The 18,462-nt window shown below is 49.3% G+C and overlaps 1 protein-coding gene across 1 annotated transcript in view; it reads right to left on the minus strand.

Annotated features, from left to right (window-relative positions):
- SPOCD1 (SPOC domain containing 1) overlaps positions 1-18,171 on the minus strand; it is a 36,805-nt gene extending 18,634 nt beyond the window's left edge. The window contains exons 1-5 of the mRNA XM_040619336.1: positions 18,136-18,171; positions 15,981-16,094; positions 9,322-9,561; positions 7,366-8,814; positions 4,963-5,097 (exon numbers count right to left, since the gene is read on the minus strand). Coding sequence (XP_040475270.1) covers positions 4,963-5,097; positions 7,366-8,814; positions 9,322-9,561; positions 15,981-16,094; positions 18,136-18,171 — 1,974 coding nt within the window. The remainder of the gene's footprint in view (positions 1-4,962; positions 5,098-7,365; positions 8,815-9,321; positions 9,562-15,980; positions 16,095-18,135) is intronic.
- Positions 18,172-18,462: the final 291 nt, after the last annotated feature.

Raw genomic sequence — 18,462 nt, forward strand, 5'->3', positions numbered from 1 at the left:
CAGTCTATTTTCACAGATATTTGAAGTTTTCCATAACAAGTTATATAGAAATACAGTATTTAGGAATAAATCTGAAGAAGATATACAAGACTTTTTATGGAAAATATATAAAACTTCATTGAAAAACAATAAAGATGATCAAAATAAAGGGAGGAATATACCATGTTCATGGATTGAGCATGTTATACAATACTGCACATCTTTACAATACTGTAAAGATGTTGTAAAGACGTTAGTGCTCCTCAAAATGATTTATAAATTCAATATCTTTCCAGTGAAAAACCCAACAGGTTTGTGTGTGTGTGGAAATTGACAAGCTGATTGTAATATTTACATGAAAGAGCAAAGGAATGTAAGAGTAAAGATCCTCCTGAAAACAACAAAGATGGGAGACTTGTCTTGCCAGACATCAAGAATTATTAACAACAAGCTACTATAATTAATGTTCTATAATATTAGCAAAGAGAAAGATTTTTGAAAAAGATGAGTACAGGGAGACCAAAAACCAATCCCACATACATTGAGACTTGATTTGTGACAGATCTGGCACTGCATATAAGCGGGGAAGGACAGAATTTTCAGTAAATGGTATTGGAACAATTGGGTATCCATAAAAAAATATATAGCCCATATCATTCACAAAGATTAATTCTAGGTACATTCTAGACCTTAGTGTGAAAGGCAAAACAACACAATGTATAAGAACATCTTCATGACCTTGAGATAGGAAAGGAATTAATTTAAAAGATTTTTATTTTTTTTAAAGATTTTATTTTTAAACCATCTCTATACCCAACATGAGGCTCAAACTCACAACCCTGAGATCAAAAGTCACATGCTCCACCGACTGAGCCAGCTAGGTGCCTTAAAGATTTTTAAAAATACATAACATAAGTGAAATAACAGATCAATTAGGACATATTAGGAATTCCTCCAGCAATTCTACCTCTTTTCTTTTCTTAAAAGATTTTATTTATTTATTTCACAGAGAAAGAGAGAGCAGAGAGCACAAGTAGGCAGAGCAGCAGGCAGAGGGAGAAGCAGACTCCCCACTGAGTAGGAAGCCTGATGCAGGGTTCGATCCCAGGACCCTGGGATCATGACTGGAGTCAAAGGCAGTTGCTTAACCAACTGAGCCACCCAGGTGCGTCAATTCTACCTCTTTTCAATTCCACTTTGATTCAGCTGCCACTTCTAGGCACAGTAGACGCAAAAGAATCGAAAGCAAGGACTTGAACAGATATTTGTACGTCAATGTTCCTAGAAGCATTATTCACAATGGCTGTAAGGTAGAAACAACTCAAATGTCCACTGACATTTGGCGTTAAAATAGAATGGAATTCTGATACATGCTACAACATGAACCCTGAAGACATTATGCTAAGTGAAATAAGCCAGTCACAAATGGATGCATACTGTACAATTCCAGTTATATGAGGTACCAAGAATAGTCAAATTCAAATTTGACAGAGTCAAATTTCTGTCTCTACAGAAAGAAGAATAGTGGTTATCAGGGGCTGGGGGAAGAAGGGGAATGGGGACTTCCTGTTTAATGGATACAGGATTTCAGTTTGGGAAGATGAAAAAATTCTGGTTGGAGGTGTTGGCTGCTTAACAGTGTGAATATACTTAATGCCACTGACCTGTATTAAGGTGGAAATGGTAAATTTTATGTTATGTATATTTTACTACAATGAAACAATTTTTTAAATAATTAACAATTTCTCCTCATCTACAGACACTATAAGGCAAACAAAATATGAGCAACACTTTGGGAGAATACATTTGCAAAACATATAACTGACAAAGGAATAGTATCTACAATATATAAAGAACTCCTACAGGGGCGCCTGGGTGGCTCAGTCAGTTAAGCGTTGCCTTCAGCTCAGGTCACGGTCCCAGGGTCCTGGGATCGAGCCCCATGTCAGGCTCCCTGCTCATCGGGGTGCCTGCTTCTCCCTCTGCCTCTGCCCCCCACCCCAGCTGCCAGCTCTTGTGTGTGTGTGCACACATGTGGTCTCTCTCTCTCTCTCTCAAATAAATAAGATCTTAAAAAAAAAAAAAAAGAAAAAAAAATTAAAACAACACTGAGACATCATATCATATTCCTACTTTGGCATAAGCTGCAAGTGTTGGGGCGGATGCAGATCTCCTGGAATCTATACACTGCTGGTGGGACCATCTACTGTTTCAACCGCTTTAAAAAAAAAGTCTGGTGGGGCGCCTGGGTGGCTCAGTCAGTTAAGCAGCTGCCTTCATCTCAGGTCATGATCCCAGCATCCTGGGATCAAGCCCCACATCCAGCTCACTGCTCAGTGGGGAGTCTGCCTCTCCCTCCTTCTGCTTTTGAACACGTGCGCTCTCTCTCTCCCTCTCAAATAAATAAAAAAAAATCTTTAAAGAAAATAAAAATTAGGAGCACCTGGGTGGCTCAGTCATTAAGCGTCTGCCTTCGGCTCAGGGCGTGATCCCAGGGTCCTGGGATCGAGCCCCGTATCAGGCTGCTTCTTCCTCTCCCACTCCCCCTGCTTGCGTTCCCTCTCTCGCTGGCTGTCTCTCTCTCTCTGTCAAATACATAAATAAAATCTTTAAAAAAATAAAAAATAAATTAAAATTAAAATTAAAAAAACATCTGGCATTGTTTAAGTAAAGCTGAAGATGTGTGTACCCTATAACCTAGCAATGGAGACACACTCGCTCATATGTACCCAGAAACATACACGAAACTGTTCGTCATAGCAGCACCGGATGTAATAGCAAAAACAACAAAAGCAAACAACCCAAATGTCCATATGGAGTCAATAAATAAATAAATTGTGGCATATTCATGCGATGGAACACTTGCTGCCAACACTTAGGATCTGTATAATCTTGGGAAAATTACTTAATCTCTCTGTGCCTTAGTTTTTCCATCAGTAAAATGGGGATAATACCAGTATCTACCTCATAGTGTTGTTGCAAGGACCATCGTTATTCAAGGTTCTTAGAACAGTGCCTGGAACCCAGCACATTCTCTCTGTAAACACTGATGTTAAGCTTCCTTGGCTCGTGCCCTGAGAGATCCCCTCGTAATACCTGACCACACTTAAGTCTCTCCACTTGCATTCAAGCAGTGTTGTCCTTGTTGATCTCTCCCACCTCACTCCTCCTCCTCCAGACCCCATCCCACCTACTGCTTCACTCCTGTAACAACTGCAAGCTGCCTCCTCTCTCTGTACCTTTGCCCATGCTCGGATCTCTTCCTGATATGTCCTTCCTACCTTCTCTGCCTGCCGAACACCTACTTCCTTTGCCCAGACCCAATTCAGACAGCCCCCTCCTCTCCCCAACCCTACCCTAAGCCCTCGCACCCACCCCTCCCCAGGATAGTTTCAATTGCCCTCTGGGTATCTAAGGTCTGCTGGGCCTCAGTCCATACCTCTGATGACTTGTTGACCTCCACCCACTGGACCATGAGTCCCCTGGAGGAGCCCCCCTGCTTGCTGAACAAATTATAATCAAGTCCCATAAAAATCCAAACTCCTTAGCCAGCCTTTGGCAGCCTGGCTCAGACAACAGACTGTGGAAGCCTCCAGGCCTGGATTCATATACTGGCTCCAGGGGTGCCTGGGTGGCTCAGTTAGTTAGGTGTCCAACTCTTGATTTCAACTCAGGTCATGATCTCACAGTTGTGAAACTGAGCCCCGTGTCAGGTTCTGTGCTCAGCATGGAGTTCACTTGAAATTCTCTCTCCCTCACCCTCTGCCCCTCCCACCACCACTCTCACACTCTCTAAATAAATAAATAAATAAATAAATAAATAAATAAATAAAATCTTTAACAACAACAACAAAATACCAGCTCCACCACTTACTTGCTGTGTGACCTTGATTGAGTCACTTAACTTCTCTGAATCCCAAATGAGAGTATAAAGTATTAACACTAACTTTTAATGCTATTGTGGGGATTAAATATGATATGATGACATTATGTGAAGCTCCTGGTATACAGTAAGCCCTCAATAAAAAGAGCTATTCGTAGGCTACCCATCTGCTAGAAAGACACGCTCCTCTCTCACATAGCTCCTGACACTTCGCAGCTGCAGACAGCACCCTGGGCACCTGGGTAGGGCCCGAGGAGGTCTGTGCCTCCCCCGTTGTGATGGGCAGAGCAGGGGGCTGTGGCAGAGCTGCCCTCCCCACATTCCCTGCTGTTCCACCGGCAGAGCGGCTCCAGACCTCTCTAGCCACGGCAGGGCTCAGGACAGAGAAGAAAATGACATTTCAACCCACCCTGCCGTGTCCTCCAAAGGTCTGTATCTCCAACCAGAAGAACAGAACACACCCAACCTCTCATACCTGATTCCCGTGTCACAGAGGAGGCAACTACGATTCAGAGAAGAGACCCCTCTCATCTCGAGTCGCCTGCAGTAAGAAGCACAGACTAATCCGAAACCCAGCTGTCTGCGCTTGGCACGAGCCAGGCTGCTTCCAGGAGAAGGTGCTAGGGCCCTGAAAGGGGCCCAGACCGGCTGGACACTACGGCCACGCTTGCCCCCGCCCCACTCCGCTGCCCTGGCCTCGACCACCTGTCCGTCCCTGTCACAGCCCCGGCTCAATTCTTCTCCTGCAGTTGGCACCAGTTGCCATAGCGACGGGGTGTTTGGGAAGCCGCGCCCCCGAGTCAAGGATGGGGCCTGGAGGAAGGAGCAGCTGTGGGCTCCTTCGGTCAAGGCAGGTGGGCACCTGGCGCCACCGCCGAGCTCCAACAAGCCCCTCAAACCGCCGCAGGGCCCAGAATCCCAATTCTGGGCATCTGGCCCGAATAAATCATCGGAAATGGGGAGAAACCAGATGCACAAGCGTGTTCACTCCAGCCTCACTTACAACAGCACACAACTGGATACGCCAGTACCAGGTAGCGTTTTTGAGTGTTTGTCTTGTCCGAGGCACTGTGCGACATGCCAGACACGCGTCCTCTCACCTGCTCCTCACCACCCCCTATCAGGTAAGTACTCCTCACAGCCCTCGGTTTGCAGGTGAGGATATGATGCTCGGCGAGGTGAAGCCACTTGCCTCGGTCATTCAGACAGAGGCAAAGCCGGGACCGAATGCCGATCTGTCAGCCCCCAGGCTTCGTACTCCTAACTACACGACAGCGCTCGGAAATGAGAAAAGGAAGTCCCAGCCCATCCTCTGGTCCTGGCAGCGCCCGTGGCCGTGACAAATATGCCTGCAGCCTGCTGTGATGCAGGGTTCAGGAAAAGCACAGGTTCGGCAGAACAATCTGTACCAACTTGGAAAGATCTCCAAATACTATAATGCTTGAAAAATAAACAAAGTAGGAATCCCAGAACAATGAAGATTAGTATGAGCTTATTTATATACGGACGATACAAAGATGTCGGTGTTCATGAAAAGGGGGCTGGAGGGACTCCCACTGTGAACACCGATTATCTTCAGACAAGGGCAATGGGGCCTGGAAGCATTCAGAGGGACTTCCTCTTTCTGTGTTAACAAATTAATTGTGAAAAAAAGATTTTTTAAAGTAAACTCTACACCCAGTGTGGGGCTTGAACTCATGACCCTGAGATCAAGAGTCACATGCCCTGGGTGCCTGGGTGGCTCAGTCGGTTAAGTGTCTCTTGATTTTGGCTCAGGTCATGATCTCAGGGTCATGAGATCAAAACCCATGTCAGGCTCCATGCTGGGTATGGAGCTAGGGAGACTGCTTAGGATTCTCTCCCTCCTCCTCCCTCTGCCCCTCTCACCCCGACACTCACGTGCTCTCTCTTTCTTTCTATACCAACCAAGCCAGACAGTTGTGAAAATTTTTTTAAATACCAAAAAAGTCAAGTTATACATTTGATACACGTGGTCTTATTTCTAGGTGAAGAAAAGAGACGAGAGGGACAGGAAAGAGATGAGAGGAAGGACATACCAAAAGGCTGGCATCTCGGGTTTTTTTTAATTTCTTATTTTCTATGATAAACACTAATTTTTTTATTAAAAATTGTTTTTGAGTGATGTTTACAAAAGCAATGTAATAGCATTCTCGGGCAGTTCTAATACCAAATCGTGGTACATCACAGAGCAGCTCATTTGTTCCCATCCCCGTTCTAGGACATTGCAGTTTGGCCTTGAACTAGTCATTTCACCTCTCTGAGCCTCCGTGTCCACATCAGTAAAATGGGTAGATATCAGTAGCGTCTGCCTCACAGGGCTGTTGGGAAGATAACGTGCTCAGTGCAGTGCCCAGCACATGGTAAGCAGGCTAGATGCTATCACTACCGTGATGCCACCAGGGAAGCGGCCCAAGCGGGCAGCGCAGGGAGCTCTCAGCACAGACCGCCAGCGTTTATACTCTGGCTCCGTCATTTACCAGATGCATGGCCTTGGGCCAGTCACCTTACCTCTCTGAGCTTCATGTGAAGATTCAATGAGAAGTGCCTCGCACACAACACATATTAGATGAATGTGATAAAAATTCTACCATGTGAGAAAGCACCACCTCTGCCTTATGTATAAACAGGTTAACTAGTGGGGCGCCTGGGTGGCACAGTCAGGTAAGCATTCGACTCGGCTCCCACTCAGGTCCTGATCTCAGGGTCGTGGGATTGAGCCCTGCATCAGGCTCCATGCTCAGTGCGGAGGCTACTTGGGATTCTCTCTCTCCCTCTGCCCCGCCCCCCCACTAATGCTCACGCTCTCTGTCTCCCTAAAATAAATACATAAAATAAGATCTTCTAAAACAACCTGTTAACCATTATTAATAAAATCACAATTTACTTAAAGAACAATGGAGAGAGAAGTAGTGACTACAGGGAACACGGCGGGGCATTGACTTTCCCGCTGTATGAGCTTAGAGGAGTTTGTTAACTTCCCTGAGCCTCAGTTTCCCCATCTGGAAACATGGAGCTAGCGCCCATCTTACAGGACTATTGTTAACACTAAAGGAAACAAAAATTTAACATAAATTAGGTAATTTACTTTGTGCCTTATGCGGTGCTAGGTACATTATTTTACACCGTCATCTCACTCCCTAAAACAACCCCCATTAAACTGGAATTAGTATCCCCTTTTTATGGGTGAGGAACTTAGCTTAAAAAATATTCCAAGGTCACTCAGCTAGAAGAGGACAGAGGAAAGATTTGAACTCAGGACTCACCAACTCCAAAAGATAATGAGCCCTCATAAGATGTCAGCAAATGACGTTCATTTTCTCTTTCCTGACATGATGGGTCTCAGTTTACTGACGTATAAAATGGGTGTGAAGGACAATGCCCACTAAGAGCCTCTCCAGCTTACCTCCATTAAACTCCACTGCCAAGCTTGGTGTTATTAAGATTGGCCAAATTTCTATCTCAATTTCTCAGACTCAACTTACCCATTTGGGGAAGCTTCCTGGGCGGGATTCCTCTGGCTGGTCCTGGCTGGAGTCGTGTGCACTCCTGTCTGCGCCCTGGTGCTGGGCTCGGGGCTTGGGGCTTCTCCTCGACCTCTTAGCATACTTGGATCTTCTCTGGCTCACGGATGGGCCTGAGCGAGCCCTGCTGCTTGCAGGCTCCAGGGAGCTGGAGGGGCTGTCAGTGGGAGCCAGGGGTCCTTGTCCCAGGCTCCCCCTGGATTCTGGCTGAGCCTTGACCTCTAGCCCCTCCCGACTGTGTGAGAGAGTGCGGCCATCCCCGCTGCCAGCCCCGAGGAGCTGCTCAGCTTCTTGCTGCTCTGTGGGGGCCTCTCCAGACGCTCCCAGGCACAGTGCAGAGCTCTGCGGAGGGTCCCAGGCAGCTGGCCGGAGGGACTCTCCGCCACCCAGCAGTGGGACCCCGACAGGGTCAGGGGGGCTGGCTGGCTGGGCCCCGTTCCCCGCGGCAGGCAAATAGTCAAACTTCTCAGTCCCTGAGACACATTCCACACAGGTTCCACCTGGCTCTCCCGACCCAGCCCCAGTGTCTTTGGGAGAGAGAGGACCCCCAAGGTCTGTCCCAGCACCTGGTGGGGGGCCTCTCTCACACGGGGGGTTGTCCCCACCAGGGCTGTGGCCAAACCACGAGAGGCCCCCTGCTCCCTCCCCACCATCTGAGCAGGCCTCATGCTGCCTGTTGTTCTTTCTCACCCCCACAGGGGCTGGGCCCGGTAAGGGCGGTAGGCTCCTTTTGGGGGGCTCCTCTTTGCTGAGGGTGGGGCCTCTTTCATCACTCCTACCTCCTCTGGCCTCTCCTGGCCCGAGGCAGCTCGTCGTCCCCACCCCTGCCAGCCGCTTCCTGTCAACCAAAGCTCTCTCTAGGAGACCCACAGACACACTACAAGGGTTCCTGGGCCACCTTTCAGCTAAGATGTCGTGCAGAGAAACCTGGAGCCTCTTGAAGGCCCGAGCCTTCCCCTGAGCAGGCACTATGGGCAGCCGGAAGTGGAGCTGGGGGCCAGGCACCACATCCTGGCTTTGTCCCACGGCTTGCAGCTCCAGGGCCGTCGAGTGGGCCTCAGCCTCCAGGCTGGCCCCAGGAGTACCCCCAGCCTGGGAGCTGGTACCTCGATGGGTCTTTTCCCTCAGGACCCTCTTCCTGCTGCCAGCCCAAACTCGGGCCCCAGAGCTTGCCCCTGGCAGCTGTGGTGTCAAGCCAGATGTGGAGCTGCCTTCTTCCACATCCTCCTGGGAAAGCCCACAGCTGCCACGGGGCCTGAGGGCAGGGTCTGCGCTGGAGCCCTCTGCAGCCCCCTCCTGAGACATGTCTGTCCGCCTACAGGGGCCAAAAGCAGAAGGCAGCCCTGGTGAGGAGACGGCATCATGCAGGGTCTGGCTGCCAGCCCATTCAGCCCACCAGGCCTGGGGCACCTGCCAGGGAGCAGGCCGAGGCCCTGCACATTCCTGAGGCCTGGAGGCCACAGGGAGACAGCACCCAGTCGCGTAAGCGCCCCAGCAGGGCCTGGAGCCCTGGGTAAGGCAGGGGAGGCCTGCCACCAAACAGGGTTGAGCTACTGCGAGCCACCCTTAAGGTTTTCTCATCTCTGAGGGTTCCCACTCTTGTTTAAACGGGACCTAATAATAACAGTTGCCATTTCTTAAGTACCTACTATGTGCATTATTTCATTTCATGCCGGCCACCGGTGAGGAAACGGAGATACAGGGACGGTTAGCGACTCACCATAGGACACACACATGGAAATGAAGAATGGGGAGTCTCTCCCCCACTGAAAGCCCAGCTCCTAACCACTGGCCGGGGAGCAGGCAGCTAGCGGGGTAATTCCCCTCACACGGATCCCGCTCCGACGGACACTCCCACCAGGTTCCCAGGCCTGACCGGGACAGTCCCCTACGGCCCAAGCGTCCAGAAGCTCTCACCTGGGCTCCCCGGGCTCCCCCGCCCAGGCTTCCACCCCCGAGCTGGGCGGGAGCTGGGGTCACGTGAGGGGTGGGAGAGCCCGGGGTGAGGGACGGGGGCGGGGCCTCTGAAGAGGCGCTGAGGACGGCACCCCAGGTGTGCTGGCGTCCTGGCACCCGCAGAGGGCGCGCTCTCCCTCCCGAGGGCTTCCCGGCGGAGGTGCCAATCCCTTGGGCTTCTGGGCAGGAGTAGATGGGCGCCTGAACCAGAGCGCAGAAGCGTTGAGGGGTCTTGAATCTGTCTGACAATTTAAACTTGGGCCTAGGGCCATGGGGAGACACTGAAAGTGCCTGAACCCCGAGGGGAATCAGGGGTTCCTCTGAACTTTTTGCCTAGTTATTTTTTTTTTTTTGCCTAATTTTTTGCCTAATTATTGCCTCATTGTTTTGCCTAATTATTTATTATATTCATTGTCTCAAATATAAGAATATAATTCATATGGAGGAAAGTGCATACCCAAGCCCAACTAAAGGTTAGAAATACAAAGCTTGGGGCGCCTGGGTGGCACAGCGGTTAAGCGTCTGCCTTCGGCTCAGGGTGTGATCCCAGCATTGTGGGATCGAGCCCCACGTCAGGCTCCTCTGCTATGAGCCTGCTTCTTCCTCTCCCACTCCCCCTGCTTGTGTTCCCTCTCTCGCTGGCTGTCTCTTATCTCTGTCGAATAAATAAATAAAATCTTTAAAAAAAAAAATACAAAGCTTAAACGTCCTCTCATTTCCAGACTCTTGGGAGCAACCTTTCTTTCTTTCACCACGTTCGTTGTCGTTATCCTTTTTTACTCATGCTGCTTTCATAACTGTAAATGATCTCATGCTCTATTACTAATTAATAATATTAATAATAGTCTCCTATTCTATTTCTTGACTTATCCGTGGGAATAGCTTCTATTGACTGCCCGCTCTGGTGATTGCATTAAACACCGGTCCACCTTTCTCTTCCCAGTTTTTCTCTTTCTTATTTATATTGCTCGTTTCTATCGATTACTATCACCCCTTGGAATAATAGTCTTCAAATGTCCATTTCTTCCTTAGATGGCCTCTTTTGACTCTCTGTGCGAGAGGAGCCGTTTCCCCTCCCCGCGGCTGCCCTTCCTCCAGCGGCTCACCTTTCCGCTTTGTCAAGGCTTGTTTGCGGCACGCACATCCTACCCCGTGAAGATAATTCAGTTTGCCATACTTTGCCTGTAGATTGATTCTTAACATTGAAACCAGATGACATTGATGACATTACAGCTATGTAAATATTTTCACTGCGGAACTAGGAATCTGATAGACATCACCGAGAGGGAAATGGAATTCGCGGGCAGTAAACCTGCACCGTGTGAGGCCAGGAGCAGGGGAATGGCCGGGTTGGTGGAATCGTCCTCTGCCAGCAGAGCGAAACGTGCTAGATCTATAGGCCAAACACGGCTGTATCCCAGAGACATTATGTTGAATTTAGAAATTAAGATAATGTCCGGGCGCCTGGGTGGCACGGTCGGTGAAGCTTCTGTGGCACTCTTGCTTTCCGCTCAGGTCCTGATCTCAGGGTGGGGAGTTCGAGCCCGGCCTCCAGCCCTGCCTTCCTCTCGGTGCTCAACACGGAGCCTGCTGGAGATTCTCTCTCTCTCCCTCTGCCCCACCCCCTGATTGCATGTGCCCACACTCTCTCTCTCTCAAATAAATAAATAAATCTTTGAAAATCAAGATAATGTTAATAGTATGGGAACCTGAGGGCCAGGTATATGGGAACTCTCTGTACTAATTTTCCCTTTTTTTTCCTGTAAATCTAAAACTCATAAAAAATAAAGTTTGCTACAAAAAAAAAGGTGTTGTGTGATTCATATCAAAAGCTGTCCGTCTCGATCTGGCTGTCAGGGTCACAAACGAGGTAGGAGTTGAGACTGGATGCCACTAATGACACCCAATACCGCTCTTAAGAAATGATTTTTTTAAGTGAAAAGACCTCCCACGATGGAATGTTCCAGTCGTGATGGCAGAGACTTGATCAGGTCTCCTGAGACCCGTGGAACTGTTATTCTGGTCCATTTCGCTAATGGAAGTCTCCCACCATTGGCAAAAAAAGGGGGAGTGGCTGTGTTATTAGCACCACGCGTACTGAGGCTAAAAAGACAGCGATGGCTAATACACGTAAGGCTGCTTGGAGCCAGAGACCGATCTACGCGTTTTACCTGTGTTTATCTATTTTAATTTACCTATATTAATCCTTACACCAAGTCTCTCGGCTTTTCAATCCTGTTTTTCAAACCCACAGTAATCTATAGTAACTTGAAACTGTAGAAATCAGTGTTCAGGGCAGAAAACAGTAACCACCCCAGCATAGTGAGGTGGTGGGTGTTTACCAGGTCGCTGGAAGGGCACACGAGCGCACTCTAGGCTGGGCTTGGGGACACCGCCACTACAGCCGTCTACACATACAGCATGGTGGTAGCCAGCCAAGATCCGGACACGGCAGGGCCATTGCTGCCACTGTGTCCCAACAGTCACAAAACGGGAGGCCAGACACGGACACAGAGAACCCTAGCGGCTCTCCCACCAAGCCTGTAAGCAGAAACGGCCCAAGGATAAGGACAGTGGCCTCCACCTCTCATCTGCCTTCCAGATCTCACACAGTGGCACCCAGGGCCAGAAACGAACCCACATTTGGAACACAAGCTGTGTCGTTTCCGGCTTTCCATCCGCTGCAAGATAAGAAGGCATGCCGGCATGTGGGAACAGATGTGGAGTGAATCAGTCTGCGTTATCTTCTATGATATTTTAAATTATTTTTTATCTAGTTGATCTAGCCATTTCTAAGAGGTGTGTATTTTTTTTAAGATTTTATTTTTATTTATTTATTTACTTGAGGGGGGGGGAGAGAGCACAAGAAAGGGGAGCAGCAGAGGGAGAGGGAGAAGCAGAGTCCCCCCCTAAGCAGGGAGCCGGATGTGGGGCTCGATCCCAGGACCCTGGGATCGTGACCTGAGTCGAAGGTAGATTCTTAACTGACTGAGCCCCCCAGGTGCCCCAAGGGGTGTGTTTTTAAATCTCACGCTATTATTGTGGACTTGTGGACTTTTCCTTTACTTTGCGGGGTTCCTGCTTTATATCTCTCAAACCCCTTTTACGTGCATACAAATTCACTATTTTTACCTCATTTGGGTAGATTATAACTTCCGTCCGTGCCAAATATTCTTCCTGCCTATTGATGTTCTTTAGCTTTAATTCATTAGTTCATTATTATTTATTAGTCATTAGTTATTCATTTATTATTTGCTTGAATTTATTAGTACCCTGCTTGCTTGTGGTCAGTGTTGACCTAGTATAGTTTTTCCATCCTTTTATTTTCAACCTTTAAATGCAGTTCTGCTTTCACCACACCTCTCATACGCGACATAGAGCTAGACTTCAGAATCCCGATCAGAGCATCTTTGTCCTTCATCGATGTGTTTAACCTAGTCATAGGCTTGGGACTACTGATATACCTGGTCTTTTTCCACCATTGCCCTATATGCTTTCTTGCTACAAATTCTCTGCTTCCTTTGTGTTCCTTTTTGCCCTCTTCCAGATTTATCAAATCACACACCCCCCCTTTATTTTCCTCAAAAGATTGGAAATTAGATTTTCTTATTTCTTTTTTTTTTAAGATTTTATTCATTTATTTGTCAGGGAGAGAGCACGAGCAGGGGGAGCAGCAGGCAGACGGAGAAGCAGGCTCCCCGCTGAGCAAGGAGCCCAAAGCGGGACTCGATCCCAGGACTCTGGGATCATGACCTGAGCCGAAGGCAGACGCCTCACCGACTGAGCCACCCAGGCGTCCCCAGATTTTCCTATTTCTGATCTTCAGTAGTTATGTTTAAACTTATAACGCGTATACTTTAATTTCCTCCTGTCAAGTGTGCGAGGCCTCTGTCGGAGTCCTCCCGGGACACCCCTGGATGTGGCTGTCCCTCTAAGTTACAGCTGAAGTGACTAGATTTCCTGTGCCCCTGAGCTCCCAGAAGCTTAGGCAATGGTCAGGTCCTCCGGGGCCCCTCGTCCCCATCCTGCAGGGTGGTGGACAGCCAGCCAGGGATGGACCTGAGCTGTGCCTCCTGCAGGTGCGTATGCTTGTGTTCATGGAAAGGAAAACCTTTTCCCAAGGCTGCCAGAGGCTGCTGGCACCCTGACCAAGGCTGCTGATGGGCGCACGTCATATTGCTAGGACTTATCACAGTTGATGTTGACCTTGATCACCTGGCTGGGTCCTGTTTGCCAGGTTTCTCCTCTGAAAAGGTTACTCTGCCCCCCAACTGTATTCTTAGGAAGGAAGTCACTGCGTGCAGCCCACACTTAAGCAGTGGGGAGCTGTGCACCATCTCCTTGACGGTGCAACCTCTACATAAATTATTTGGAATTTCACATGGGAGATTTGTCTCTTTTCTTTTCTTTTTTTTTTTGATTTGTCTCTTTTCAATCATTTATTTATATCATTTATTCAATCATTTATTTATATCAGTACGGACTCATGGATATTTATTTCATATTTTGGATTGTAGCCCAACGCTGCCTTATTTATTTTGTTGCTCAAACTATTCCGGCTTTGGCCCCTGGGAGCTCTTCTAGTCGGCTCTTGTGTCTCTTTACATTTTAACATATCCCCAGTTTTGGGGGGCGGGGGAGGCTGGTATATTTCCTACCTCCTTGGAGACTTTTGACCCTAAACATATCAGATATCAGATGCAGCTGGGACCCAGCCGGACCCCTCCTTCGCTCACCCCTGCCACTTGCTACTGGGCCTCCGAACCCCGAGCCCTGGCTGCACCTCTGATCGGGGGAGACCTCAGAGCTGCTGGACCCACTGAACTCGAGACCCTCCCCTTTCTTCCCTCCCCTAGCCGCTGCCCTGAAGAAACAATGGCCTCTCCCCTGGTTGAGTCTTTCTGCCTGTTGAGGCCCCCAAAGTGCTGTGTAACCTTAGTTACATAACTGCTGTCCTCAGTGTGAGAATAAACTTATTTAAAGGACAAAACAAAACAAAAAATCTTCGTCTCTGTTATCTTTGGAAACTTACCTTATCGTCTCCATTCCTGAGACTTCAGATAAATGTCCGGAGACTGTTTATTATTACTCACCCTCCTATCTGGCCAGCGGGGCTCCAAGGTCTCTGGTGACTCCCGTCCTAGGGGCCCTGGGTGGTCACTTGACCTCACAAAGCCTGTTTCCTTGTCTGTAGAAGGGGGACAATGAAAAGCCTTCACGGAGCCGCCATGTTGGAGCTCCTGCCACACACAGTAGGGGTCACTTATGAAAAGCTCCTGATATGAGGCCGGCCACACACAAAAGGTGTTCACCCAACGGAAGGTGTTACCACTGTTAATAGTGGGAGTAGCCTTTCGTCTCCCCCTCCCCGGCCTCGTTCTCAAACCCCCCCTCCCCCTGCTCTGAAGCTCAGACATGACACCGCCACTCTTCCACCCCCAGTCCTTCCAGGATCCAAAAGCCCGAAACTCCCTGCCTGGGATTGAAGAGCTTTCGGAATCTTGTCCTGCTCCCTGCCCCTGGCCTCCTCTTCCTTCTCTGCCCAAATCCTGCCAGGCTCTTCCTGGTGCCCTGAACAGGCCTCACTTCTTCGCCTTTGCCCTTCCCCCTGCCCACAATGCTCTTCCAGCCTTTCTCTATCTGGGGATGCCTGGGCCTGGGTTTCTGTTCTCAGAGACAGAAACCAACCAGCCAGCCGGAGCTTGTGGCTCCTTCTGGCCTCACAGCACCTCCTCGCACCCTGGTTACCGCTGCCGCTCTGCCCTGCCCCCCCCCACCAGGCTGCCCCACGTTCAGGGGCCGGTTTCATTGGACCGAGGGAGCCGTTAAAGAGGAAAGCGCATGGACTCGGGGTCCCACAAACCTGGGTGTGACCTGCATTTGGATCCTGGCTCTGGAGTTGGTCAGCTGTGTGGTCTCAGGCAAGTGCCCTAACGTCTCTGAGCCTCATTTTCCTTATTCATAAAGCGATAATAACAGTAGCTGTTTCATAGGAATGTTGTAAAGTTTTCAGTAGATAATCCATGTGAGGCACTTTGCATAATGCCCAGCACACAGAAAGTGCTTAATAAACGGTCCCGTTCTCTCTTCTTATTAATACCAGGCAGCCAGGAGCTGCCTGCTCTGCCAGGCTCCCCTTATTGATGGATTCAAGGCTAAAAATAGAGCTGCAGCTTTGGGGAGCCGGTCCTTCCAGAGCCAGGAAGTGATGCCCTTGCTGCAGTGGATGGGGAAGGAGCCTGCTTCTCCCTCCACGGGCTCTCAGAGGAACACACATCTTGATGCCTTTCTCCCGTGAATTCCAGGGCAGACACGCAGGGGCCAGACCAGCCCAGGCTGAGGAGCTCTCCTAGCCGGGGGTTCTGTGGTCCCACCAGCTGGGCTTCGAACTCCAGCCCTGCCATTCACTGGCTCTGTGACCTTGAGCAAGCAACGTTCCCTCTCTGACGGTTACTCTCTAGCCTGGAGAATCCGCAATGGTAATAACATAACTTGTGATAACGAACAGCTTATATGCGTTGAGGCCTGAGGCCAAGGATACACTCCAGGACTCTGGGTCATGACGTCCCCTCTCTGAGCCTTGGTTTTCCTATCTCTGAAATAGGCACAGTGACCCTTACCTTCGAAGAGTGTTGTGAGGACCCAGAAAGGTCGTGGACAGCAGTCGCTGACAGCAGTAACATCTGACGGGGACCTGAGTTGTCCAGGGTGTGGCTAACCCCTGTCGGAGGGCACTGAGAGCAAAGACAGAAATACAGCTTAGCGGCTCGCAGCTATTGATCCGTCAGCCTTGGAAAATGCAAAGAAATGCTTCCAACAGGAAAACACGTCTTGGGCCCTGCGCTGCTAGCAGGCTGGCCCTGCCAGTGGAGAAACCACTTCTGGACAAATGACTCCCCTGCCGTCAGTTCAGTGCTCTTGGCGGGTTGTTTGTCTCCCTGGACAAGATCTGATTTAATTAAAGCAGAGCCTGAATTGGGAGCAGGAGCCCCCATTTTCCCTTCTGAAGCTCGTCTTAACAGTGACATCAAAGGGCATCAATCTGGCTTCCAAGGGCATTGAGCCAGACTCCTTCCCATAGATACGCAGGGCCTGGGTGGCCCCCAGCCCCAAGGCCACACACCCTGGATTGTTTCTCTCCTTCTTTGCTTCCTGGGACAGGTCCAGTTAGGTTCTAGCCCCTTGCTTCTTTCTGACCATAAGGTGGATACATAATTGTATGATAATACCATTAATAAAAATATACAGTCTGGGGTGCCCGGCTGGCTCAGTTGGTAGAGCATGCAACTCTTGATCTCAGGGTTGTGAGTTCAAGCCCCACGTTGGGTGTAGAGATTACTTAGAAATAAAATCTTTTAAAAAGCGAAAAAATAAATTAAAAAAAAAAAACACAATCCCATCCCAATACACATCACCTGCAGTTCTCAAGGAGGAGGACAGAACAGTCTTCCCTGCGAGAGATCAAGAGCCTTTGGCCAGGGCACCAGGTGCAAAGGCTCTCGTCCCAGCCACTTGCAATCTCTCTATCTGACAAGGGGGGAGGCGGTCCTGTTCTGCCCAGGCCCAGCATGGAAGAAGGAAGACTGGATCCTGTGAAGGTGCCAGCAAGCCCTATAGGACTGATCCCACCAGGTGGGGGAGCACTCCAGCAGCATCTAGGGTGGGACGTCAGGGTCTGGATTCTTTCTCTCTCCTGGGTTTGGCTCCCAGCCCTACCCCTGGAGAACCCAGAGCCAGTCTCTTAGCCTCTTGACTACTTAGTTTCCTCAATGTGTGTATTTACTGGTTTCCATAGTCACAGTACTCTTGCTCGCAGACAGCAGAATCCATTCTGTCCAGTTGAAGTAGAAAGGGAATTTACTTAGGGATGTTAGCCTTATCGGATGATGAAGAAACCTGCTCTGGATGCAGCTTTCAGGAGTATCTCCAAGAAGCACACTATAAAATATGATTGATGGGGTTGGGAGGGTTGCTGCTGTCACTGCCTGCCACCGCCCAGGCCAGCCAAAGGTGTGCCCCGCATGCATCGGTTCCCACACAGAGCTCACCTCCTGGTTCGGATCGCAGATGCGTGAGTGCAATTGGAGGAAAGGAGGTCACGTGCCTGCACCGTAGTCTCAAGGGAGGGAGGCTTCTGCTTTGGGAAGAAGGAACTCAAGATATAAGGAATAATCAAAATGTAGAAAGGCATTTTTAAGCTCATTGGGCAAGAGCAAACATTCAGGACATTTTCTCTCTTATCTATTTCCGTCACCTTGAATATAAACTCCATGGGGCAGGCGTCTTGAGTGTCTTGTTTACCTCTGTGTCCCCAGCACCTAACATGAAGCCTGTGGGGAATAAACAGACAAAAAGGGGCACCTGGGTGGCTCAGTCGTTAAGCTTCTGCTTTCGGCTCAGGGCGTGATCCCAGCATTCTGGGATCGAGCCCTACATCAGGCTCCTCTGCTGGAAGCCTGCTTCTTCCTCTCCCACTCCCCCTGCTTGTGTTCTCTCTCTCGCTGGCTGTCTCTCTCTCTGTCAAATAAATTAAAAATCTTAAAAAAAAAACAGACAAAAAATGTGGGTCATGAAAGAACCACCTGGACTTTGAGGCAATTGACCAACTTGTAGTCTCTCAGGGGGCTGGAGCTCCATGCTCAAGGGGAAATCTGCTCCTTCTTAAATCCAACAATACATCTGATTCAGCTGACCACGGTGGGATGCCCATGCCTCCACAGCCCCTCACTTGACAGTGAAATTGTCTTTATCCTTTATTTCTCAGCTCTGACTCACCTCCTCCTGGAGGCTTTCCTTGATTCGTAACTCCATCGCTACCACTGCCATCATCACCACCCTCACCACCTTGCCCCAGGGAGCTGGTTTGGTATGGTGGTTAAGAAGGCAAGCTCTAGGGGCGCCTGGGTGGCTCAGTCAGTTAAGCATCTGCCTTTAGCTCAGGTCATGATCCCAGGGTCCTGGGATCGAGTCCTGCATTGGGCTCCCTGCTCCGCAGGGAGTCTGCTTCTCCCTCTGCCCCTCTTCCCACACATTCTCTCAATCTCTCTCCCTCTCTCTCTCAAATAATAAATAAATAAAATCTTTTTTAAAAAGCTCTACAGT

This window comes from Ursus maritimus, unplaced genomic scaffold (genome assembly GCF_017311325.1).
Source record: "Ursus maritimus isolate PB19 unplaced genomic scaffold, ASM1731132v1 scaffold_32, whole genome shotgun sequence".
In the NCBI taxonomy this organism is placed as follows: Eukaryota; Metazoa; Chordata; class Mammalia; order Carnivora; family Ursidae; genus Ursus; species Ursus maritimus.